Below are 27,274 nucleotides of genomic sequence, written 5' to 3'. Positions count from 1 at the left end.
GAAGAAATGTAGATGCTCTTGCTTAGCATGAGCAGAATGTTCAATTAGGATGAACTTAAATGTTTGGAAATGAACAGGGGTGTTGGTAGCAAGATGTGAGAATAACTAACACTGCCGAATGGTGTGTGAATGAGGTGGAAAGGGGAAGCTCAGAGTTATACATGTCACCAGAAGGAAAGTTGGAGGTCAAAAGATGGAAATGTATAAAACTGAATCCTATGGTGGGCAATGTCCATGATCATCTGTACAAATACTAGAAATCACTTCATGAACCAAAACAAATGTATGACAATACAATGAGAAGTTAATAATAGAGGGGCATATAGGGAAGAACTATATACCTATTACAAACTATATACTACAGTTAGTAGTATTTCAACATTTTTTCATAAACAGTAACAAATGTACTATATCAATACTAGGAGTCAACAATTGAGGGGGATTGGTTAGGGATAGGGGAGGTTTAGAGTTTCCTTTTCTTTTTTTCTTTTTTCATCTTTCACTTTATTTCTTGTCTGGAGTAATGAAAAGTTTCTAAAAATTGAACAAAAATTAAGTGTGATGGATGCACAGCTATATGAGGGTACCCAGGGGCAAGTGATTGTACACTTTGGATCTTTGGATAATTGTATGGTATCTGAAAAATCTCAATAAAAAAGAAAAAAAAAAAAGAAAAAAAAAAAGAAAACCTGCAGAATGGGATAAAGTAATTGCTAACCATATCTGATAAGGGTTTATTATCCAGAGTATATAAAGTATTACAACCCAATTTAAAAAATGGGCAAAGGACTTGAGTAGACATTTTTCCAGAAAAGATATACAAATGGCCAATAAGCACATGAAAAGATGCTCAACATCACTGGTCATCAGGAAAATGCAAAGGAAACCACAATGAGATACATTTCATACCCACTAGGATGGCTACTATTAAAAGAAACAGAAAATAAATGTTTGAGAGGATGCAGAGAATTTGGAACTCTACTGCCTTGTTGGTGGGAATTTAAAATGGTGCAGCCACTGTGGAAACTAGATTGGCAGTTTCTCAGAAAGTTGAACACAGAATTACCATACAACTTGGTAATCCTACTTCTTGGTATACACCCAAAAGATCTGAAAGCAGGCACTTGAACAGATGTTTGTACACTGAGATTCACAGCAGCATTAGTCACAATAGTCAAAAGGAAGAGAAGCAACTCAACTGCCCATTAACAGGAGAATGGGTTAAATGAACCTTGAAAACATTACGTAGAGTGAAGTAAGTCAGACACAAAAAGACAAATATTGTTTGATTTCACTTATATGAAATACCTAGAACAAGATAATTCAGAGACAGTAGAGTATATGCTATCAGGGGTCAGGGGATGAAAAGAATGGGGAGTTATTGCTTAATTAGTGTGAAGTTTTCTATTTGAGTTGAGGAATAAGTTTTGGTAATGGATGTTGCTGATGGAAGCACAATATTATGAATGTAACCAATACCACTGAACCGTATACTTGAAAGTGGTTAAAATTGGAAATTCTGAGTTGTACATGTCACTACAATAAAAAATAAATAAAAAAACTAAAAATTGATAAAAGTTGAACAAAAATGTTAATCTGCATTCAAAACAATATAATGCTGTAAAAGAATGTTTAATGATGTGGGAAAATGCTGATGATGTTGGTAAAGTAGAAGAATAAAAACAACCAGATTACAAAACAATACTATGTAGCACATTCTGATTTTGAAAACAAAAATCTATTTGCCCAGGAAAAAGGGAATAGTAGTTACCACAGTGTGGAAGATTAATAGATGAATTTTTTTTAACTTTATTAATTAAAAAATTAAAAAACAATTAAAAACATTTCAAGCAAAACCAAAACAAAGGAATAAGAAAAAACAAATAACCTAAAATAACTACATCGCTTCCAACACGTTCCTACCATACCCCAAGAAAATTAACAAACCATAACTGAACAAAGGAAGAAGAAAAACAAATAACCTAAAACAACCAGCTACACTGCTTCCAACATGCTCCTACCCTACCCCAAGAAAATAAACAAACTATAACCAAACAAAGGAATAAGAAAAACGAATAACCTAAAATAACTACATTGCTTCCAACTTGTTCCTACCATACCCCCCAAAAATTAAGAAACCATAGTCGTTCCTGAGCATTCCCAGAACATTAAATTTACCCTCCATAAACTTATCTGTTCTTATTAGATTATCGTTCTCCCTTCACTACTTGCTGTCTATTACTAGGTCCCCAACATTCTACAACATAAAACATTTATTATACATTTTTCACAGAGTTCACATTAGTGATAACATACAATATCTTTCTTTTTGTGCCTGGCTTATTTTACTCAGCATTATGTCTTCGAGATTCATCCATGTTTTTATATGTTTTACAACCTTGTTCCTTCTTACTGCTGCATAGTATTCCATAGTGTATATATACTATATTTTGTTTATCCACTCATAATAGATTAATTTTTATTTTCTTTTTGTTCACATATATTTTATAAAGGTTCCACAATGAACATCTATTACTTCTGTGTTTAGGGGAAAGTTTTTTTTTATTTAAAAAAAATCTGAATTCTAATACCAAAACCAAATAAAGACTACAAAAAAGGAAAACTATAGGCCAATCTCCCTAATGAATATAGATACAAAAATTCTCAACAAAATACTTGCAAACTGAATCCAAAGGCACATTAAAAGAATTATACACCATGACCAAGTAGAGTTCATCCCTGGCATGCAAGGGTAGTTCAATGTAAGAAAATCAATGTAATACAACATATTAACAAACTGGAAGGGAAAAACAAATGATCATCTCAATAGATGCTGAAAAAGCATCTGACAAAATTCAGCATTCCGTTTTGATAAAAACACTTCAAAAGGTAGTAATTAAAAGAAACTTCCTCAATATGATAAAGGGCATATATGAAAAACTCACAGCCAGCATAGTAGTCAATGGTGAGAATCTGAAGGCCTTCCCCCTAAGATCAGGAAGAGACAAAGATGCCCGCTGTCACCACTATTATTCATTGTGCTAGATGTTCTAGCCAGAGCAATTTGCCAAGACAAACAAAAGGTACCTAAATTGGAAAGGAAGAAGTAAAACTTTCATTATTTACAGATGATATGATCTTATATTTGGAAATCCTGAGAAATCAGTGACAAAGCTAGTTGAGCTAATAAACAAATTCCGCAGAATGGCGGGATAGAAGATTAATGCACGTAAGTCAGTAATGTTCCTATACACTAGTAATGTTCCTATACACTAGTAATGATCTAATTGAAGAGGCAATAAAAAAAAAAATTCCATTCACAATAGTAACTAAAAAAATTAAGTACCTAGGAATAAATTAAGCAAGGATGCAAAAGACCTCTACATATAAAATTACGAATTGTTACTAAAAGAAATCAAAGGGGACCTAAAGGGATAGAAAGATATTCTGCATTCATGGATAGGAAGGCTAAACGTAATTAAGATGTCAATTCTACCCAAACTGATCTTCAGATTCAACACAATTCCAATCAAAATTCCAACAACATACTTTGCAGACTTGGAAAAGCTAGTTATCAAATTTATTTGGAAGGGAAAGAGCCTCAAATTGTCAAAAACATTCTAAAAAAGAAGAACAAAGTGGGAGGACTTACACTTCCAGACTTTGCAGCCTACTATAAAGCCACAGTGGTTAAAACAGCATGGCACTGGCACAAAGATAGAATATTGATCAACGGAATCGAATAGACAATTCAGAAATAGACCCCCAAATCTATGGTCAACTGATTTTTGATAAGGCCTCCAAACCCACTGAACTGGGACATATCAGTCTCTTCAACAAATGAGGCTGAGAGAACTGGATATCCCATATCCAAAAAAAATGAAAGAGGACCCCTACCTCATACCCTATACAAAAATTAACTCTAAGTGGATCAAAGGTCTCAATATAAGAAATAGCACAATAAAACTCTCAGAAGATAATAAAGGGAAACATATTCAAGACCTAGTAACAGGAGGTAGTTTCTTAGACATTATACCCAAAGCACAAGCAAAAAAAGCAAAAAAAGATAAATGGGAACTCCTCAAAATCAAAAGCTTCTGTGCTTCAAAAGACTGTCCAAAAGAAAAAGAGGCAGTCAATTCAATGTGAGAAAATACTTGGAAACCATGTATCTGGTAAGAGACTGATATCTGTATATATAAAGAAATCCTACAACTCAACAACAGTACAAACAGCCCAATTATAAAATGGGCAAAAGACATGAAAAGGCATTTTTCCAAAGAGGAAATACAAATGGCTAAAAAACACATGAAAAACTGTTCATCTTCAATAGCTATTAGGGAAATGCAAATCAAAACTGCAATAAGATATCATCTCACACCAATAAGAATGGCTGCCATTAAACAAAGGGGAAACTACAAATGTTGGAGAGGATGTGGAAAAATTGGAACTCTTATTCATTGCTGGTAGGAATGTATAATGGTACAGCCACTGTGGAAGACAGTTTGGTGGTTTCTCAGAAAACTAGATACCAAATTACCCTATGATCCAGCAATTTCACTTCTCGGTATATACCCAGAAGATCTGAAAGCAGTGACACGAACAGACATTTGTACACTGAAGTTCATAGTGGCATTGTTAACAATTGCCAAGAGATGGAAACAATTCAAGTGTCCTTTGAAAGGCGAGTGGATAAACAAAATGTGTATATACACACGATGGAATACTACGCAGCAATAGGAAGAACAAGGTACTGAAACATGGCAACATGGATGAACCTTGAAGATAAAATGCTGAGTGACATAAGTCAGGCATAAAAGCAGAGATATTTTATGTTACCATGACTATGAACTCCCTGAACAATGTAAAATCAATGTCTTATAATGTAAACTATTGGGGACCTAAAGACAGACAGAAGCTAGTGAAGGGGGGATGATAACCTAGTATGTTCAGAAATGTTAATGATGAATTCAGAGGTATGGGAATGGATAGGGGTGATGACTGTTTGTTAATGGAATTATAAGTATCAGAGCTGTACTGAAGGTGAACAGGATTGAAAGGAGTTGTTTAAAGGCATGTATCCCACAGATCAGCACTACAAATATAGACAGGTGCTCACATGAGATACTTCTAAGGTGTACACTAGTACAGAGTTGACAACAGAAGGGTATATGGGAAAAATCTACATATTGCATACTTGGGACAATAATTAATAGGAATACCTTACTAGTACCATACAGATACTAGGGACAAATAATTAAGGGCTAAAAAGTGCTATGGGGTGTCTTGGGTCAGGAGGATTGTTCAAAATGGAGAGTGATGAAGATTATACAACTAAGTGATGATAATGTGAGATACTGATTATCGTGGACAGAACATATGCTATGCGAAATTAGTAACCCCCTACTTTATAGGTCAAGCCCTCAATCTTGAGGCTTGCTCTTGTGAAATTTATGGTTGTAAAGGGAGGCTAAGCCCACCTATAATTATGCCTAGGAGTCACCTCCAGAGAACCTCTTTTGTTGCTCAAATGTGGACTTTCTCTCTCTGAGCCCAACTCTGCAAATAAATTCATTACCCCCCCCACCCCCCCAATGTGCGACAGGACACCCTAGGTGTTCCCAAAATGTCAGCGCCCCTTTTCAACATGAACAAATTAGGGTGGTCACTGCCTAGACATCCCTGAAGATCGGGAAAGTGATTAAACTAGAGGAAGGGGTAACAACAGACAAGATAGAATTTAACAAAGGATTATGAATACTGAATCTCTATATAATTTTTTTTTCTTAGTTGCTATGGTATCAGAATAGCTAGAAGGAAAGAACTGAAATGGTGGAACTGTAACCCATGACATGCTTTGTAATTTTCTATAGAGCTACTTGTTAAATTGTAATTTCAAAGTAATCACCTTTTTGCACATGTTATATTTTGCAATAAGGAAATAACTGAAACTATGGTACTATAACCCACAACATTCTTGGAAATTTCCTATATAGTTACTTGTTAAATCGTGTTTTGAAACATCACCTTTTTGCATATATATTATATTTCACAATAAGGAAATAACTGAAATTGTGGAACTGAAACCTACAACATTCTTTGAGATTTGCTCTCTCACTACTTGTTAAATTGCACTTGGAAAGCTATCAATTCTATGTAAATATGCTATATTCCACAATAAAAAAATAACAAAATAAAAATAAATTTTAAAAACCTGAAGAAATAAAGAATATACAAAGACTGAAAAGAGCTCAGTATGGGTATCCTAAGTGACAGATCTCAGGAAAGTTCCTGTTTCTACTTGATGGTTCCTAAACATATGATCTTCCTATATGTTTTCCTTCTTTTTGTCTGCAATTTTACCATTAGCAATGTATTCACATTAATAAATTCTGATCCTCTGGAAGTCCTAAAGGCCTTTCAGTTATTTACACATTAATACAAATTGGTTTAATAAGATTACTGACTCAGAGACAAATGGGACTTCTCACTTTGGGCAGAAAGGTAATTTTTGAACATGGAATATTCAAGTACGATGGGGGGACTAGGATTGTATGATGGCAACAAGTGTCTCATGGTGTAAGAAGAATAGAATGGAAAAGGAAGAAGAGAAATGGAATTGGGAGGACCCCAAAGACAATCTTCATGATCTCAAAATTGTGCTTAAGTAAGCCTTGTATTGAAAAAAAGGTGAGTACCCTCTCCACTGAAGAAATGGTACCTTGCTATCAAACCCAACGTAGTTCCATTAATACTAAACACCTTGGTGACCCAATTCGGAAAATCTTCCACCACGATACAGAAAAAGGTAAACATTGAAATAATCTGCTTCATATATATTTCTAATCTGTAATTTTAGATGATAATGTTTATTCATTCTTAACTCAACAACAAATATTTATGGAGCATCAATTACAAAGGGCCATAGGGGATAGAGCAATGAACAAAGACAGTCTCTGTGCTTCCAGAGCTGACATTCTGTTAGGTGTCTTTTAGGTCTATACCAGGTTTTAGATTTTACAAGTTTTTCCGTAAGTAGTACTTACTGCATCTCCTAGCCTCATTAATAGCTGCTGTAAGATCAAAAGGTCTCGGCAGATCAGGAAGCGAGTACTGGCAATTTTACACACACCTCTACACACAATATGCCCTGCTGTTCCACTACCATAGAGCTGGGAAAGATTCATTCGAATATTCAGGGGATGAGCTGTAATAAGAGAAAAGTGGAGTTAAATGTATCAATGATTTTTCTATATCAATGAGGCACATTAGTTGTTTTGTCATATACCTGGGTTGAATCCCTTTTCCATTTCCACTTCTGTCTCATAATCCATTTCCCGTATAAGAAGTCCGATGGCTTGGATTGGATTCCTAATTTCCTGCAATTTACTACAAATATCTTCCATCACATTTTCTCTACAAGAATAATTAGAAAACTCCCATTACTACTGAGAATGCATAAGACAGGCTCTAAATATCCTGTAAGCTAAAGGCTCTACGAAACATGAAAATAAGCCATATATAATGAAGGAGGTATATTTTAAAAAGTTGAGATAAACACTGGCATACAAGATACTTCTATTCCACATAGCAAATTTCTCAATTTTTCAGAAATGACAGACAAAATAAATGAGAAAAACTTTCACTTTTAGAATAAACAGTTCAGTTAATAGTTAATAGCTAGACTGTGTTTTATGAGTCTGTTCCCAGACCTGAAGTCATGTGCTAGATTTTGTTTAAAAGTTTAAATGCCTTTTACAATCATGGTAACTCACTTTAACTTTAAGCCATTACTTGGCACATACTTAAGTGTACACAAACAACCTAACTTTGGAACTAAAAATTGCTAAATTTCCATTAGGAAATGAACTTTACCCTAAATTCTCCTTACACATCAATAGTGATCAAATCTTCCAGAATCTGTTCTGCAGTCTTTTCTGGGGACTGTAGGTTGTAACAACTTGTGTCCATCATAACTGACATATCCATAGTTACTGACTCTCCAATCAGCCGAAGGCATTTTATAAGAGATATGACATCCCGAGCAACATCCACATCTACGAGTGAGAGAAAGTTAACATTCAAGTTTCAAGCCAATGAAGATCTAATAGTATACTAAAATAGAATATCAATAATCAAATATCAAAGGATCTATGAGAAGTCTTGGAGATACTTAGATCTCTTCAGTTTTCCTTAAAATATCTATAATGTGGTAAATTAACCAGAAAAGGTCACAGTGGCGATCGATGTTTCTTGCATCTATTTGAAACAAAGCATTGGGTTCACATGGGAGAGAGATTAAATATGGACATAACAATTACTGTTACCATCAGATATGGTTGTTTCATCCTCTGTCAAAAGGTTCTCATCAGGCAGAAGATACAAATGATCCACTAAGGAGGAGGGCACAAGGAAAGACAGGTACCCCTGGAAATACAAATCTTCCAGTTACATGTTTTGTAAGTTAATTTTTAAAGGTATAAAATAATTGTGAAACCCGAATTTTATCATGAGGAAACATCAGAGAAACCCAAATCATGGGTCACTCTACAAAACAAAAGGACTATAGTCTTAAAAAATTGTCAATGTCATAAAAAACAAAGGGCTGACAACAGTTCAAAAATTAAGCTTAAGAAACACGACAACTAAATACATGCATGATCATGGATTGGATGCTGGATCAGGAAGAAAAACTGGGGGCACAATTAGCAAAATTTCAATATAGACTGTATAATATTTTATCAATATCAAATTGCCTGATTTTTAAATTGTCTTGTGGTTATGTAAGAGAATACCCTTGTTTCAACATGTCCTGAAATATTTAGGGAGCATGATTTTTACAACTAACCCTCAAATGGTTTAGGAAGAAAAATATTTAATTACAGAGGGAGTGAAAGCAAGTGTACAACTAACAAATGGTGAATCCAGGTGAATGATACACAGATGTTCTTTGTGCTTTTAACTCTTACCTCAAGTTTGAATTTACTTCAATGTAAAATGTAAATACATAAAATGCTAAAAAAGTATAGATAATAATGTAGAAGACTAACTACAAATGGACTATAATTTTAGAAAAAAAAAAAAAAAATCCTAAAGTCTAACTACAACATAAAACAGACTAATATTCTAAAAGATCCTGAACTGTCAAAAGGAATTCTTCTGTATAATTTGGCTCCCTTACTTTTTTCAAAAGGCACACCATGTTTGTACATGGATTCAAAAGTAGGCCAAGAGGATGGGAGAGGGCTTCTTGATACTGAAGACAACAGGCATAGAACTTGCACCAGAATTCCTGCTGTAAATTTCGAAACTCCTCTTGTGAGAATTCATACTCCGTTACACTTCCTTGGAGCTAGCAAAGAAAAAAAATGAAATTAGATTCTAGATAGCTTTTGGGATCTTTCTTCCAAAAGAACATAATGGTGCAATGGGATTTTACTAGGCATACTCCTTATGTGTTACATGTCATAGACGATATAAACACGTATCTAATTCTCTAATAAAAGGTTGAAATATTTATACTTCCTACTAACAAAGCCAAATGAACAATCCGAACAATCCCTCAGTACCAATCTGCCCTACATAGAGATAGAAGAAATTATCATAGTTTTCCCACCAAAATCTTACCTCCCTTTCAACGCCAACAGTAACTTCTTTCTTTAGCTCACTCCAAGAGAGATCCAAATTTCTCTCTGTTCCTCGGCAGAAAATCTAAAATTAAGAGACATTTTAAAGTATTATTTAATGCCCAAAACTGAATGAGAAATACTCCAGTTTAGAAGGCAATGAGGCACTGTAAAACTATATAACAGATACTGGGTATGCCTGGAATACACATTTACCCTTAATACTGTGCAGATAATTTCTACAAATGAAATCATAGCAATTTTGAAATAGTTTCTACAGACCAGAATAAACTGTAAAGAAGTTTAAAATATTAATTTGGATCATTGCAAAAAAACAAAAACGAAAAAGAACTGCTATTATTCAGCTGAAGGAAGGTATAAGATGACATAAGGATGCCAAACACACACATGCTAAGACTGGCACAAAAGCAAGCTAGAATAGCAATAGCGGTGGGCCACTCTGCAGGTGATTCTCCTGAAGGAAAACATTTGATAGGTGCCTTACTGGTTATTTAAAATCTCTGTGCAAAGTGTGCAAGAAATGTAATGAGAAACATTATCATATACTTGATTATTGTTATTAAGGAAGAATTGGCTGGTGAGATGAAAGAAAAAAACACCTAAGGAGAAAGTGACTCTCTTAATGGAGAGAAAACAGAAAACATAAAATAGGCAGAGATTCAAGAATGCAATGAAAAGAAAACTCAAGGGTTTAGAAATCATGTAACCTAAGAGAAAGAGAAAGAACTGGGTATATTTAGTCTAGAGAAAAACTACATGGAAAGATTCTTGAAATACCTGAAGGGTTGCTCTTTAGAAGAGATATATGTTCTAAGAGGTTCCAAAAGAAAGAAATAACCAAAAGAGTCAAAGCTAAATTCAATTTAATGCTGTAAAGAACTTTTTTTCTTAATTCATTTTATTGAGATATATTCACATACCATGGAGTCATACAAAACAAAGCGTACATTCAACTGTTTACCACTATATAGTTGTGCATTCATCACCAAAATTAACTTTTGACATTTTCATTACCACACACACACAAATAATAAGAATAAAAATTACAGTGAAAAAGAGCAATTAAAGTAAAAAAGAACACTGGGGGCCTTTTTTTGTTGTTTTGCTTTGTTTTGTTTTTCCCTTCCCCCATTTTTCTACTCATCCATCCATAAACTAGACAAAGGGGAGTGTGGTCCATATGGCTTTCCCAATCACACTGTCACTCCTCATAAGCTACATTTTTATACAATTGTCTTCAAGATTCATGGCTTCTAGGTTGTAGTTTGATAGTTTCAGGTATTTACTGCTAGCTATTCTAATTCATTAGAACCTAAAAAGGGTTATCTACTTTGTGTGTAAGAGTGCCCGCCAGAGTGACCTCTCAGCTCCTTTTGGAATCTCTGCCACTGGAGCTTATTTCATTTCCTTTCACATTCCCCTTTTGGTCAAGAAGATGTTCTCTATCCTACAATGCTGGGTCTAGATTCCTCCCTGGGAGTCATATTCCACGATGCCAGGGAGATTCACTCCCCTGGGTGTGTAAAGAACTTTTAAATGACACAGTATGGGAACAATGACTCACACAGGAGCTAATGAAGCTTATCAGTGGAGGTACAAACGAGTAGAGGCTGATTAACTGCCTGTCAGAGAAGCCACAGAAGGTATTTCTATTTTGTGTGGGAGGTCTGACCAGAAAGTTTTAAGGTACCTTTCAATTTTACCAGTGATGAATCTATTTTAGATCCATGAAGGTAAGTGGCAATTTCAGGAAACATATGTGACTTTAAAGTAAATAATCCTTTTGTAAAGCAATAAGCATCCCTTAAATCATGAGACTTTGAAGCTTATATTTTACATCTTACATTTTTAGAATTTTCTTAAAACAAATCAGAACTTCGCTGTACTAACACAAAAGGGTAAAAACAGAGTATCAAAAACTAACCAACACGATAGCCAAAAAGTGAAAATAACCCACGTGTTCACTGACAGATAATTAGATAAAGAAAACATAGTACACATACACACACACAATAGAATATTATTCATCTGTCTTAAGGAATGAAGTGCTGATACCTGCTAGAGTATGGATCAACCTTGAAAACACTATGCTAAGTGAAATAAGCCAGACACAAAAGACAAATATTGTAGGATTCCACTTACATCAAATATCTAGAATAAGCAAACTCATAGACAGAAAGTAGATTAGAGGTTACCAGGAGCTAAAGGGAAGGGGAATAGGGAAATATTGCTTAACAGGTACAGAGTTTCTTTTTAGGGTTATGAAAAACTTTTGGTAATGGATGGTGGTGATGGCAGAACAACATTGTAAATCTAATTAATGCCACTGAATTGTATATTCAAAAATGGTCTAATTGGCAAATTTTATATTATATATACATTACCAGACACACAAAAAAACCCAACAAGAAAAAACTTAAATTTTCTTTCAAGTAGAGAGATTATATGCAGGGTAGTATGCTATCTTTTTACAACAGTGCAGACACAAGTTTCTCTTATTACTGGCATGCTTCACTAGTCATTGGTTAAAGTGCTCCTCCTTCCCATCGGGAGTCCTAATGAAGGAACATTTTAAAAAAATTACAACAGCATTTATAAACACATGTACATATAATTGCAAAAGTATGTTCAATGTTTAGTATATTGAAAACAACAAAAATTTTTCATAATAACTTAATTACACAATATAGTGCTAAAATAAGTGTGAAATAAATATTAAATATTTTCTTACTGACCTGTAAGGCTTTACATAAAGCTGCATTTATGAATCGTCCTGGTGTAAAAAGACTCTGTAAATACATTTCCTGTTAGAACATTAAAACATAAATTAAATTCATTCTAAAACAGATAAAATTTGGAAAAATTTCAAGGGAAAATTCAAAATGTTAACAAAGTTTGAGTTCCCATGATATGAGAACAGAAATTTTGCCCTTCTACATTTGAGCAATAAGAAGCAGTAACACAGTTACATATTTTCACCCTGAAAGTGAAGATTGCAAAGTCTCTGAGTTAACCAGATAAACTATACTGGAAATGGTATGCTCATCACAGAAAGCTTCATTAGGTTCCACTAGAAAATAAGGCCTGTCAAACGCCAGTCTTGAATGGAAGAGGTGAACCTAGTTTACTGGTGACATAGCCGATACTTATTGTAAGACAAAAATTAAACTAAGTTGGTTTCTATACCATCCAGAAAAGTAGTCATCTTATGGCTCGCACACAAAAAGGAAAGAACCAATAATAACAGGCATTATGTATTTAAAAAATTGCAATAAGCTTTCACAAATGGGGGAATGAAGTAGAGAGAAAAAAAAAGGAATTCTCATATTACCTAATAATTTTAACTAAGTCCCATAAAGCAGATTTGCCAATAAGCAGCAAACCTGACAATCTTTAAAGTTTCTTTCCTTCTATTAAGGTTCTGGTAGATGATAAAATGCTCAGAGTGAAAGATAAAAATGAGGATTTTAATAAGTATATAATTCTGGCTCTCAGATAAAAGTCAACTGCTAGTAGTTGATAACTGCATCAATCAATAACCATAATCGATAAATTCGAGATTAAAAACTTAGCAGTATTCAATTTCAGGTATTTACAATGTGTTTTCCAATCTAGCAGAGTCACTGTTTCAGAACCAGGGCTTATAGTCTTTAATTTCATTTTAATGCTAAGTCATCAACTTAAGATTTTTCTTCCATTTATCTTGAGGATGTCCCTGAAAAATAGAGAAATGAGTCTGTTTTGCTATTACAGTGCCTTTTTAAATGATTTTCTTCATTGCATATATTGTGATCAGAAATTATCTTATTTCTGGTTTATGTTCATCTACCAACAAGGTTATTGCAGTGGACCATTTGTGCCTGCGAGAATCCATTCCCTCTTCTTATACTAACAAATTCTTTATGTTTCTTTTGGGAAGTCTTCCTCCTCTGACCACACCCAACTGACTTCACCACCCCTTGCAATGGCAAGGCCCAGTCCAGACAGATAACATTCTATCTCTTATGTTTAGCATGACTCTATCAGAAATTGGCCCATGACCAAAGCCAGGCCAGTGAGCGTCAATGCCAGAGAGGAGCTGCTGTCTTTCCTCCGGGATTGCCAAGGTCACAAGGAGGAAAGCAGAACAGAGAGAAGAGAGATCAAGTCCTGAAGGTACTGTTTCAGCCATGCCTGAAGCCAGGTAACAATGAACTTCTCAGGTGCACAAGCCAATAAGTTCTCCTTTTAGCTTAAGTCAATTTGAGGTGAGTTTCTGTCACTTGCAGCTGAAAGAGTTCTAACACAAGCGGTTCTTCTTAAACTAATGGCCAGGGTAAATCATAAGACTTGATTTCATTTTAGGGTTCCTTACTCTGGGGTCTTGATCATCTCTGATGACGACCTCTTCCTCTGGCAGAGGCTGTATAAAAACTGGGTTCCACTGACCTGCAACATTACTACAGAGAAAAAAATTCCATCAGTCCATATAAAAATGATGACTGAAAATGAAACTTATTCTGAGCAGAGTCTGGTTTTACAGAAGTGCTTATCAAGTTTTCACAGGCACCTTCCTGAAATTACAACTCTAAACACAAATCAATAAATAATAGCTAACTTTTATTCTGCATTTACTATTTGTCAGCTATTTTGGAAGGTGCACTTCTAGACATTATCCACATATGCCTTACAATAATTCCTTGAGGTATAAATATTATCCTCATTTTGCAGATAAGGAAAATCAAGCTTAGGGTATCTCACAGATTTCAAACCCTGATCTGACTCCAGAGCTTGCCTGTGCCTTTTTACCACTTTGCTTCAATGCCATCTATAAGGATCACTCTCCTGTTTCCTGAGGTGTGGCTCAGGATCAAACCAGCATCAACCATTCCTAGAATTCCATCCTAGAATTTAGGGTTTTGAAGGACCCACTAAGATTCCATTAGTTCAGTGATCCTCAAACTGTGTTCCAAGGAATACACCATAGATATTTCAGAGGTTATATAGTATTTGACTCAAAATTGTTTTAAAACATATTTTTAACAATTTTTTTAAATAGCATGTACTAAATGTATCTAACATTAGATTATAAACTGTTATAAAATACTAGTTTTGTTTTATTTATTGGTGTTCTATAAACATTGTATTTTGGAAAAAAAAGCATTTTCTGTTTAGGTTCTACAAAATAAACTCTCATCTTGACATGAAACTGGTGTGAGGTAGGATGACATAGGTAAGGAACCCATACTGTTCAAAGTTGATGTATTTCAGAACTGTCTGGTTCTCGGCATCATGCCACAGAGCCCAGATATCCGTGGAAGTTAAGGCAAAGTCAATCAGTGTCTCCTAGAAGGAAATGTTAAAAAAAAAAAAAAAAAAAAAGAAATAAGAAATATAAGAAATAAGAAAAATAAGAAATAAGAAAGGTAGCATTTTATGGGGACTAAAATACGTAGGAGAGGCAAAATGGATAAAGCAAAAGACATTGCCACATGAAACCGGTAAAATCCAAATGAAATTTTGTTTGCATACATCATGAAACATTCCATTTTAAGACTTCAATCCATTACAGTATGGTGGGGTTAGCTAATACTTCATTCTTGTACTTGCATGATACGCAAAGGATGATGTACCTACCTGAGAAGTGAATAGTGAGGAAATGTGATCTAGACTATAGCGGTTATTCTCATTGCTCACCAACTGGAAAACGCAGAACTGGTCAAAAACAAGATAATTTATTATTTGAAATAATCAACGTACTGCTTTTTTAAAAAACTTTATTTATAAAAAAATTAACAAAAATATTTCAAACAAAACAAAGGAATAAGAAAAACAAATATCGTAAAATAACTACATTGCTTCCAATATGTTCCTACCATATCCCAAGAAAATGAATGAACCATAGCCATTCCTGAGCATTCCCATATCACTAAGATTACCCTCAAAATCTTATCTGTTCTTATTAGACTATTGGTCCCCCTTCACTAGTTGCTGTCTATCTCTATGTTCTCTATATTCTACAATAACAAAACACTTATTTTACATTTTTCACAGAGTTCACATTAGTACAATATCTCTCTTTTTGTGTAGGGCTTATTTCACTCAGCATAACATACTGCTTTTCTAAATAAGGGTTATTAGCATTCAGAAATCAATTTTTATATTTTTAAGTTTATATTTTTAACAACATATCAGAGATAATTTAAAACATGCATACAATACAAATCAATATTTAGTCAGTCAATGTTTATTAAGAATAAAAGCCTATATATAGTTCAGGTTTTACTCCATTACCAAAATAAAAAAGTCTCTAAAAATTAACTTCCTCTCAACCACCTAATAAGACCTACATCCTTTTCAGTAACTCCATTTTTCGTTTAGACTTCCAAATTTGCTCTTTCTTGTTTGGTTTTGATTAACTTTCCCTTTCACATTCCTTTAAACCCTCTACTCTCTTTCATCCTGACCCCTAATTCTCCTGACCCCTAATTCAAGATCTTCTAATTCACATTTCAGCAAAAACAAAAAAACAAAAAACAAAAACCCACACATGAAACATCTAGGTTGGCGCAAAGAGCTTAAAAAGACTTACTTTCCCACTTAAGCACGTACAGAATAACTAGATACATGTCTTATTCATTTCCTACCTGTCCACGTTTTGGTGCATGCATATATATTCCTAGGTAGAGTCCCATGGTAGGGGAATACGCTAGTCGTAATTTGTGTCCAGTTCCAGCAGTGAGCCGCATGTCTTTATTCACAGGGATGTACTCTAGTATGTCAGCTACCATCAGGCACATTTGGTCCTGCCCAAGAGAAGAGTTTTTAAGTGCTATCAAAGAATCTACAGGCTAGAAAAACATACTCCTCCCTTTATTAAGGCTGTACATCCATTCGCTTACTAAGAGTTTATCTGCTGCAGAACCCACAGGTTTTTTCAAGAGTAAGATGAAAAATATCTCTTTAGTTTCATGGATAAAATCATCAGCTGTTTTGCTTAAGTAGAACCCTGAAAACTATTTTACCAACTTGCATTTTTAAAAACACATTTGTTCTGTATATATGTTACTAAAATAAAAATTTTTTTAAAAAAAGCAACACATTCATTCTTCCTGAGTGAAGATTATACTCACTGTACTGCTCTTTTAACTTTTCTGTAAGTTTCATAATTTTCAAAATAAAAAGCCAAAAAGTTAAGGGGGTAATATATGAAAAATAAAGCTAAATAAAACTGTCAAAACCTGGAAATAACCCATAATTTCCAAACCTATAGATCTGATAATCTTCCAGAAAAGTAAGGTTTGTTTCAATATTCTCACAATTCACTATCTTATTTTAACTATAGTAACTATAAATGTAGCATTTACCTTATAAGACCACATTCGGAGTTTATGATCCTGACACAGTGCAAAGATGAAGGCATCATGTTCAACACAATGAACAGCAAGACTGAGGGGACGATCTGAAGGCCCCTGGTCGCCCCTAAAACTGTAAGGCCAGAAGTTTTAGAATTTTACAGTTGCAAAAAGTCTAATTAGAATTTATAATTCAAGAGATATAATAAAATTGCAATAGCACATTCTGAATCAATAGAAGGAGCAAGAATTTATGTTGGCATAAGACAATTACATTTTTATTCTATGTCTGAAGAATTACTATAACAAATTTTAAAAGGTTCGGTCTAATAATGGAATACTGTTTCCTTTTGTATCATTTTATTCTAACCGTCAAAAACTTTCTACTTCTAATAATTTTACACAAAATTTGGTAAATCAGGACAGAGCACTAAACTGGATATTATCAGAATATAAACAGTAAGCCAGTTTCTGCTGTCAGGGTGTCTGATCACAAATGAAGTAGTCTCTGGAGTCTGGCTTTCCTCAGATAGAATGTGATGTTATACAGACTACTCTCCTTTACAGTATCTCGTTTATCTGCTTGGAGTGAGACTGGAAGCATTAACAGGAGCTGACCAGTGCAAAAAGGTTAAATTCTTGGGCTCTGTGATTTACCTGCCAGGCAACTGCTTACCTGATAGCTGTTGGCATCCAGCCTATAAACAATCGTTGCATTACTGAACTCTGTTTCAGTTCCACAACTGACACCATCCCTACAAGATTAAAATCAGGTCAATGAGATGCAAAACATCTCTTGATCATACTTAAGAGAAACCCAAAGGCAAGAATGATGCAACCATGAACTAGATCTTTATAACAGGCAACAGGCTTTTGCATTTCTATATTAAACTTTTAGGACATATCTTTCCTATATATATCATACCTAAAATATTTTGAATTAACATAGAACAATAAAAATTATGATTTTATATTCCTAGGGGACATTCTTGCCATTTACAGACATTGCTGCTCAGCAGAATCACTTAATTCTTTTGAAATGAATCACTGTGTACCTTTCATGTGCCAGGCACTGTTCCAGGTGCTAGAGATACAGTGTGAAAAAAACACATAAAACCTCTGTTCATGGAACTCATATTCCGTTGAGGAGTGGGAGGAAGAACAGACAGTTAACAAATTAAATAAAATGGTTAACAAGTAGAGAAAAAAATAAAACAGGGAAGGAGTACAGAGAATGCGTGTGTGTGTGTGTGTGGGGGGGTAGGTGGGTGGGATATCTGCAATTTTGAAAAGGGTGATCAGATAAGGCCTCACTGAGAAGATGATATTGAATATAGACCTAAAGAAGTTGAGGGAATGAGCCAAGCAGGTAGCTGGGTTAAGACTAACCCGGGCAAATGTTCTTAAGTAGGATATGCCTGGCATGTCCAAGAATTTTAAGGCCATGTGGTTGGGGCAGAGTAGGAGAGGGGAGAAACAATTAGATGAGGTCAGAGACTAGGCCATAGCGGGGGTTGGGGTGGGAGGGCACTGAATGCCAGTGTAAGGACTTTGGTTTTATTCAGAGTGAGGTAAGAAGGCCCTGGAGAGTTTTGAGCAGTGGAATAACATGATCCAACTTATGTTATAATGCATTGCTCGGGCTGAGAAGTTCCTGAAGAGAGGGAAAGGAAGACCTGGGGAGATAACTGAGGAAGTTAATGAAATCCAGGCAAGAAATAGTGGTGACTTGGAGCAGGGTATCAGCAGTGGAACTTCCTTGCTTTGATTAATTAGTTACCTTAATCTGAGGGGAGACAATTCATCTCTATTATAGGACTCAGAATAGGTTGTCTTACAGTTACCTATCTGTTTTTGCATACACCAATATGCTTTACTGTTCCTCACTGTGTATAAAATCACATCCTCTTTCGGAAAAAAAAAAAAAAAAGAAAGCATTAGAGAGTCATTAGGCAAGCAATAAAGAGTGACCATTTCAGGGGTAGTATAGAAGCAATTCCTGCACTGGATGATGGGGTTGGACATCTATGGTCTGTTTTAATACCAACATTCTTTGTTTAAAATTAAATCCGTGCTCAGTTCTCATTCTTACCAGGTACGTCATGAGGAGGTAGTTTAAGAACAAAGATTCCCCCAGAAGCAGATGGTAGAGCAAATAGAGCCTCCCCATCACTGCTAAGCCAGGCTGCTGAGGCAGTAGAATTAGGGGATATTCCAGATACTGCTGGAATTAACTGATAGTTGCAAGGATCCCTGAAATCAACTTTTCCAATGTCAGTGAATATTGACTGCATCTGACTTTCAATGACCAATTCCTGTGGAGTCATTAAAAAGAAAAATTTGTTAAATCAAAATAACCCAAGTTTTGCTCATTCCTCTTGATTGCTACAAACCTTTTAAAATAAAAATCATTGTTGAGCTTAAAAAGAATGTTATTCTTTTCAACAAATCTATTTTCTTCAACTTAAAATGAGTGCCTCATTATTTTAAATAGGAACTAATAAAGTGTGCTTGCTGAGGCCTTACAAGGAATCCAAACTTCCTTTGATTCCAAAAGATATTGTCCCAGCACTAAGTTTGTGACAGCCAGAGTAATTTGGGAAATTAAGGATATTATACTTAACCAACTTACACTCCTATACATCCGGGAAGGGTGTGGTAAAAGTAACCTGTGTGCTGTTTGATTGGTCAATATCAAAATTATCACATGATTCTGAGTCTCAGAGACATACACCCCTCCAGGTAACACACTGCAGTTTTGAAATTTGAGGCGAACCGCATTATTCAACAGATTTATGTCCAGAGATTCTTCCACCAGGTCCAAAGTATCTCCTGAGGTTTTCCTGTTAAAAAAGAGAAGATCTTTCATGCTTTTAAAAGGTTTAAAAAGTTCATGCTTTTCTTTCTCATTGACATTGAATTAAAATATGGCAGAATAGTTTTTGGATAAACAAATTCAGACCAACTTTTACATTCCAAATCACATTTGGATTTATAAAACACAGCATTAACATAAAATTCAAATCTTATATATGGTTCTGTTAAATGAAGGCCATCTCCAAACCTGATAGCCCATATACTTAAAACAATATCCAATGCAATTAAACTCTAATGAAAATTCTCACCACACATCCTCCACATATATTACTAGAGGGTCAATCATAATTGACCTTAATAAATGTGGGTATGTCCTCTTTCTACTACTGCTTACTTGGAATAGCACAAAAGAATAGCAATTGTTTGTTTTGTCTCTTGCACATGTGTGTTTTTTGGGGGGGCAGTAATTCTTTTTAGAGAAATATTTTAAAAATCTATAAGTAAGTTTGCATATTGAACATTCAAGGGTAATTTCTATACTGATAAGCTATTCTCACTTCTACTATTTCTCCTCAAAAGGAGCTTGCTAACTATTAATAAATGACTGTAAAGCTCTTTGAGTATAGCAATATCTGTCTTGTACACTAAGATAAACTTAGACACAGCAAAGTGCCTGGGACATAGATGGCATTCAATAAATGCTTTTTGATAAAATACATGAAAACTTGAAAAGAAAAAGCTTTACTCAAACTTACGTTGCAATATATTTCCTGTAGAAAACAAAGCACTTTTGCCTAAGGCCACTAAATCAGACATTTGAATTCAGATTTAAGAATTAAAATTAAGAATTAAAATTCTTAACAGCCCTCCCTCCCCGTGCCTAGTTTTTACCCATTACAGAAGGTGAATTTTATTTTACCCCAATAAGAAATTTTTTATTTGTGATTTACAAGTATTTGTTATCTTATAAAAATCACTGGCACATATTTACTTGTCTATGTCCTTCACTCAGCATTTGTGGTCTGTCAAATCCTGATGCTTTCCTCTTCCTGACACTTCTCCTTCCCTTCCATCTCTGCAGTTAAACTGGTCATCCCTTCTTGGACTACAGCAGCTTTATTCTTAGTGCCCTCTTCTCAGCAGCACCAGATGATACTTAATGACCGCCAAAGGAGGCTTCTCTGCCTCTTGCTGTGGTCGCATTTACTCCAGAACACTGAAATGGACTCCTTCTTGCAGCAAAAATCAAGGTTAAAATTTCAATTAACTAGCTGATTTTCCTTAATTTCTAGCTCCCAGTTTATCCCCTCTGTTCCTCTCAAGTAAACCTATTATTTTCTTTTATTAAAATTGTTCTGAACATAAAGTCTCATCATCTCAAATTCCCTCCCTTCTCTCAATTTAATTAACTTTGTTTCAAGTAGCTCCCTATTTAAAGTTGTCGTTTTTTTTTTTTTTCCTTTTCCTTTCTTGTGAATGCTTCCTTAAATAACGATAGGAGAGATCTTACCCTAAAAGTATGCTCACCACGAATCTTTCTTCTACTGAAACTCAATCCTTACTCCAGAACTATCACCTTTGGTATAAAGTAAAATTTTTGGTTGTTTTCGACTCCCTCATCATTTCATCTTACCCATAATGCGAAAATAAAAACATCTATGTTATGAATTAATCCAGGGTTTTTCTTTTAATAGCACTAAAAGGGTTTTAAAAATTTATCAATCCTTGTTAAGGGCCATGCAGTGGAAAAGGAGAGTTGATAGAACACAGCTGAAAGCAGTAACATGAAAAAATAAAAGGGTTCTTTGTTGATATTTTTAAAAAGCTATCAATAATAACAAAATGACCTTAAAAACTGATAGAGTAACTCAAGGGTATATCATATGTTTGAAAAAGAAATGAGAGTACATACTGTACTCAGAAAACAAAGTCAGTGTGCTAGGATGCAGGGCAGACTCCTCAGGTGTAACTCTGCCATGCGGTAGCTTTGGAACCACAGAAAGCAACATGCTAGGAATCTCCTAACTTCCCATCACCTCATCTGCTAATGTACCTGCATACCTCCCTCCAAGTCTTCCTCCAGCAATTAAAGGTCAATTCCTGACTTTTGAAGTATATCCTCTTATATCCTTCCCATCTCCTGCATCCAACTTTCCTTCTTCCAGAGCCTTCCATCAACATTCAAATATGCTCTGGTCTGCCTCTCCCTTTTCATCACCCTGTACTCCCCCACTTAGCTATCACCTTCTCCCCATTCCCCTCCATAGCCAAGCTTTCTCTATCTCCTCATCTCATCCTGACTCCAGATGCCAGTTATGTTAGGCTGAGCTTGCAATCATATTGAATGCATGAAGAATGAAATAAAACCAAAATCTTATTTTTGTACTGTATTGAAGTTTATGCTTAGAACTGACCATCTCCTCGGCCATACAGAGAGCTGTATGCCTTGAATTGATTGATACAATATTTTTGCATCTGTGGGATCTACTTCTTTGTTCAGTAGTTTGAACTATATATAAACTATACAATCTGTAAAATTTATATAGACTTACATACTTAGCTGTGAAAACTGGTTAAATAAAACTAATTTAACATATACACGCACAAAACAAAAAAACTAAATCTGGCTTTTGCCCCCACCACACTCCCTTCTTACCAAGGTCCTACACCAATTTCAATGAAGTCTGAGTCTTACTCTTACTTCACCTCTTAGCAACATTCCAAACTTGACCATACCTTCCTTCTTAAAACAGTCTCTTCTCTTGACTTCTATACTACCCTCTCCTAGTTTTTCTCCCACTTCCCCCGCACTCTCGCTCCTTTCCTTGACATGACCCCTTCTCAAACGTTTGACCTGGGTCATCATCTCTGCTCACTATATACACTCTCCCAAGGCTCTGAGCACCATTTGAGCTCTAATGCTTCTAGTAACTCATGCAACATTATCAGCACTATTTCCTTATCCTCAACCTCTTCTCTGAATACTCCCTCACCTTTCTGCCTTATGGTTAAAGCTGGGTTCCGATCTTCCCTGAGGACACTGTCCCCTGCAGCCCTCTCTAATGGCAGCAACTATCTCTACTATGCTTCTTGTAGTGGGGTCTCAAAGTAGGGCGCAGACATTTTGCTTGTTCCCCACTGCTACTTACAGACCACTGTTCCTCCCTCCCTGCCCCAATTCAGCTCTGATGCTCATGCCATCAAATACCACCTGCTACCCCTGCTCTTTGCAGTTATCTACAGATCCCTTTTACTCCTTGAATACTTTGCTCTTATTTTACTATAACTCTCTCCTACCTTATTCCTACCATAATTCTTAATGATGTAGATGTTTTTTTCTAACAGTTTCTTGAACTTATCTCCTCCAGTGGTGGCGTTCAATTGCACCTACTAGATCATTCCCACTGCATTTAAATATACTACTATAATTCCTCTATAATCCCCCATCATCCTCCAGCTACCATTTGATTTCTCCATTATAGCAATACTCCTTGAAATAGTCATGATCCCTCTTCTCTCCTTCTCTTTTGAACCCACTCCACTCAGGCTTTTGCCCCACCAGTCTATTGGAGCAGTTCTCGATAAGGTCATCAATGACTTCCACAACGCAAAGGTCAATTTTCATTTCTTATCTTACCCAACTCAAATGCGGCATTTGAAAGTCTTTTGCTCTCCTCCTTCTTAAAATATTTCCCTTAGATTATGGAACAACACTCTCTTTTTGTCCACCTCTCACTTCACTAGCTACTCCTTCTCAGTCTTGTTTCTTAGTTCCTCATTCCTAAATGTTGGAGCACCTTAGGGCTCAGTCCTCATACTTTTCTCCTCACTCATCTACACAAGTGATACTCAACTTGGGGGTGATTTAGCCCCTCCTTCCCTCCCCAACAAGGACATTTAGCAATACCTGGAGACACTGGTTGTCACAACTGGGGCAGTAGTAGGAAGAAGCAAGTGGCATGTAGTGGTTAGAGGTCAGGGATGCTGCTCAATATCCTGTGGCATCCCCTATGACAAAGAATTATCTGGCCCCAAATGTCAATAGTGCCGACATTGGGAAACATCAGGTGATCTCATTCAGTATATAACAAGCTTAGATGCCATCTCACGTAAACAATTCCCAAATCTGTATATTCAGCCCACCCCGTCCTTTGAACTCCTGACTACTGCCTCAACAGCTCCACCTGGAAAGGCATAGCAAACTAAACTTCTCCAAAATGGAATTTATGCATGCATCAAACCCAACAAACAAAAACGTCTTCACCTGCACTATTTTCCATCTCAGTTAATGACATCTTGTAACTTCCAGTTGTCCAAGTCAAAAATCTTGAGGTCACTCTTAACTCTTCTCTTTCTGTATATGCTACATCTGATTCAATAGTAAATTCTAATAAATTCACCTTGAAAGCATATATACAACCAAGCCATTTCTCACTGCTTTTAGCACTACCACCTGGTCTAAGCCACCATATTCTCATCTGAGCTTTTGCACTAGACTCCTAAATGCTTCTATCCTTCCCCCACCACATTCTACTCCCAATACAACAGCAACAGTGATCATGATTTTAGAAACACAACTTAGATCATGTCATTCTCTACTTAAAACCCTCCAATGGCTTCTTCTCATCTCACTCAGAGTAAAAGCCAAAGACTTAAAACAACTGACAAAACTCTGATCTGGCCCTGAGCTATCTTTTTCATTGTTCTACTCTTCATTCAGACTCCTGACACTCTGTCATTCTTTTGAACACAAGAGCTCCCATCTCACGGTTCTTTGTATTTTTTGTTCCTTCTTCTTGAGAGGCTCTACCTGAAATGCTCCTCCCCAGGTATACTCAATTTCTCTGCTCAACTGTCAACTAATCTCTGAATCTTGCCTGATTACCTTATGTAAAATAGTAACTCCTGTAAACATTCCCCTTTCCTCTTGTTTCTTTGTTCTCTACTTCATTTACCATCACCTGACAAGTTGCATTTACTTTTTGTTAATTACCTGTCTCCCTCCACGAGAGTGAAGACTTTTTGTCTGTTCTGTTCCCTCCTATATCCCCAGTTCCTAACCATTGACTGGAACATAGCAGGTACTCAAAAATATTTCTTAAATAAGTGAATTCATATCTCTAACATAAGCTCTTCTTCTGAGGCTTGAACCTGTAAAGTCCAATGCCTACTTAACATTTCCAAGGGCTGCAGCACTGGTACCTCAAATTTAGTATGTCCAAAAGAATTCTCCCGTCAAAACCAGTCTTCTGTATCCCAGGAAAGGCACTCCCACCCCTTATATCTGGTTAATCACATCAGAAATCTGGGAGTTCTTTGTCCCCACCTTTTTCCCTTACCACTCCACTCCATATTCAATCTGTCACCAACTCCTAGTGAATCTACCATATAAATGTATCTTGAATCCATCTATTTCTCTTTTCCTTGACACTGCCACAATCTGAGCCACATGCATCTCTTCCTTGGTCCATCATAAAAGCAAAGTGTCATTCTGTAACAGCCCCACCCAATCCAAATCCATTTTCCCGATATTTAGACTGATCGTTTAAAAACAGAAGTTTGATCGTGTTAGTAACTCTTTAAAACACTTCAGTGATTGCTCGATGTTCTTAAGATAAAATCCAAAATCCCTAAAATGGCCTGACATGTAGAAGTTTAACAAATATTCGTAAAGTGAAGGAAGCTGTAAAGTGCTATAAAAACAATCAAATGAGCTTTCCATATTGAGAAACAGAAGACGACTGTGAAAGTGTATAAGGCACAAAAACAGAATAGCTAAATTAAAAATATGAAGCTTTTTTGAATTACAAAAATAAATCAAAAGGCTTAAAAAAAAAACAAACCTAAAAACTGAAGACCATAATAAGTTCATGTTTAAACCCTGGTCTTCAGGGCTTTATCCCCTAAGCTACATTCTCTCTGCTTTTAGACTGGGGGTTGGGGAGGTGGGGTGTCTCTCCTAGAACTATGAGTCGCCTTAATTTTCTCCTGATTCAGACATGAATTACAAACAGTCTTCCTCCTTTGCTAACTGTCGATTATCGCTTTGTGAAATGACACTTTAGGAACAGCCAGGGAAATCCAGACATTGAATAACCCTACCTTCAAGAGGGGTTGGCGAAAATAGCACTTACCAATGAATGAACCTGTTTCTGGTGATAGAGAACAACTTGCCGCTTTCCACATAGTAGAAACCTCCCGCGGTCTCACTGTATTTCGCGGCTCCAGCCACGGTATTCACAGTCCCTGGAAAAGGAGCATGGTCAGTGTGCATACATGGTTCTCCGGGGATGACAAGAGACTAAGGGCGCTGAGAAAGCAAAAGGTAGCAGACTGACAATCCATACAAAGGAAAGGAGAATAAAAGCGGAAGAAACCAGACACCCAGGAAGCTCTCATCCAGGGACCAGCGGAATGTGGACTTTCGAAAATGAACCCAGGTGATGGACAGAGAACCGGAACCCGTGGGAGGATCGCGTCTCTCTGTCAACTTCCGTACCAAGGCTGCAGACTGTAAACTCCCGAAAATGCCTTTGTCTTTCACGCTCAGGTCCACTTATCTCCAAGAAGCTCCGTTCCACGGCTCCCGCCGCCGCCATGTTGCCGCCGCCGCCGCGAGGCCCGACGGGACACGGCCAGGACCAGGTGGTTGGCGTCATTTCCGGGGGTGGTGTGAGCCGAGCGCTGACAGGTGAAAAAGCCGGGGGAGGAGGTAGGCCGACTGGACCGTTCTTTGAGGGGCTTATACCGAGTTGGCAGGGGAATGAGGGTGGGAAGAAAGGAAGTAGAAGAGACAAGGGGAGAGGAAGCGACTCTGCAGGAACCAACGAGTGGCCGGCTAGGACGCCTTTAGAGGGCTTCGCCTTTTTCCCAGCGGCCTTTGAGCGGGGACGCGGCGGGTGTGTTTCCATTTAAAAACGCCGGCGCGGGCTGCAGGGCTGGGCCTCGCTGGAGGGCCGAGGTTGGAGGTTGTCGAGTAGTTTAGCGCCCTCTGCCGGATCCCAAAGTTATGGTCGTCTCCCCGTTTTAGGATATAGGTCTGTAAATCTCCCTTCCTCCTTCAAACGTGGGATTCGAAAGGAGGGGTATTGAAGGGGAGAAGGGACCTTTTGTTTTGTATTGGAATTTTTTTCAAGAGACTGTATTCATGTATTCTTGTATAATGTAACGTGTTAAATTAGAAGTTGATGCTGCAAACTGCTGAAGTACGGTTACCCAAAAACGAAGTTTGCCTTTCGTTCCACCCGGGATCTCACTGCTGACTGTCAAAACAGTAAGGGCCCATAGCGGATGTTTAGAAGGTATTATGGTTTACGCACAGTATCTAGGGCAGAATAGATGGCTCAATAATGAGGAAAATGCTATGTCGTTCTATGTTTCATTCGTCCTGTTACCACCCCAACTCTAAGCCACCTATTCCAATAGTGCAGTTCTTTCATACTACCTACAATCCATTTTTCCTACCTCCTTTTCACT

The 27,274-nt window shown here is 36.4% G+C and overlaps 1 protein-coding gene across 1 annotated transcript in view; it reads right to left on the bottom strand.

Moving 5' to 3' along the window:
• Window positions 1-26,542, bottom strand: part of NUP160 (nucleoporin 160) — a 50,560-nt gene extending 24,018 nt beyond the window's left edge. The window contains exons 1-17 of the mRNA XM_037838478.1: window positions 26,298-26,542; window positions 25,933-26,044; window positions 19,614-19,824; window positions 19,074-19,296; window positions 17,658-17,736; window positions 16,994-17,114; window positions 16,274-16,432; window positions 15,264-15,341; window positions 14,875-14,972; window positions 14,002-14,086; window positions 12,383-12,451; window positions 9,628-9,711; window positions 9,182-9,352; window positions 8,328-8,427; window positions 7,892-8,057; window positions 7,289-7,416; window positions 7,047-7,207 (exon numbers count right to left, since the gene is read on the bottom strand). Of these exons, the coding sequence (XP_037694406.1) occupies window positions 7,047-7,207; window positions 7,289-7,416; window positions 7,892-8,057; window positions 8,328-8,427; window positions 9,182-9,352; window positions 9,628-9,711; window positions 12,383-12,451; window positions 14,002-14,086; window positions 14,875-14,972; window positions 15,264-15,341; window positions 16,274-16,432; window positions 16,994-17,114; window positions 17,658-17,736; window positions 19,074-19,296; window positions 19,614-19,824; window positions 25,933-26,044; window positions 26,298-26,457 (2,205 nt within the window). The 5' untranslated portion in view covers window positions 26,458-26,542. The remainder of the gene's footprint in view (window positions 1-7,046; window positions 7,208-7,288; window positions 7,417-7,891; window positions 8,058-8,327; window positions 8,428-9,181; window positions 9,353-9,627; window positions 9,712-12,382; window positions 12,452-14,001; window positions 14,087-14,874; window positions 14,973-15,263; window positions 15,342-16,273; window positions 16,433-16,993; window positions 17,115-17,657; window positions 17,737-19,073; window positions 19,297-19,613; window positions 19,825-25,932; window positions 26,045-26,297) is intronic.
• Window positions 26,543-27,274: the final 732 nt, after the last annotated feature.

This window comes from Choloepus didactylus, chromosome 6 (assembly GCF_015220235.1).
Source record: "Choloepus didactylus isolate mChoDid1 chromosome 6, mChoDid1.pri, whole genome shotgun sequence".
Classification (NCBI taxonomy): domain Eukaryota; kingdom Metazoa; phylum Chordata; class Mammalia; order Pilosa; family Megalonychidae; genus Choloepus; species Choloepus didactylus.
This window is presented reverse-complemented; position numbering and strand designations above follow the sequence as displayed.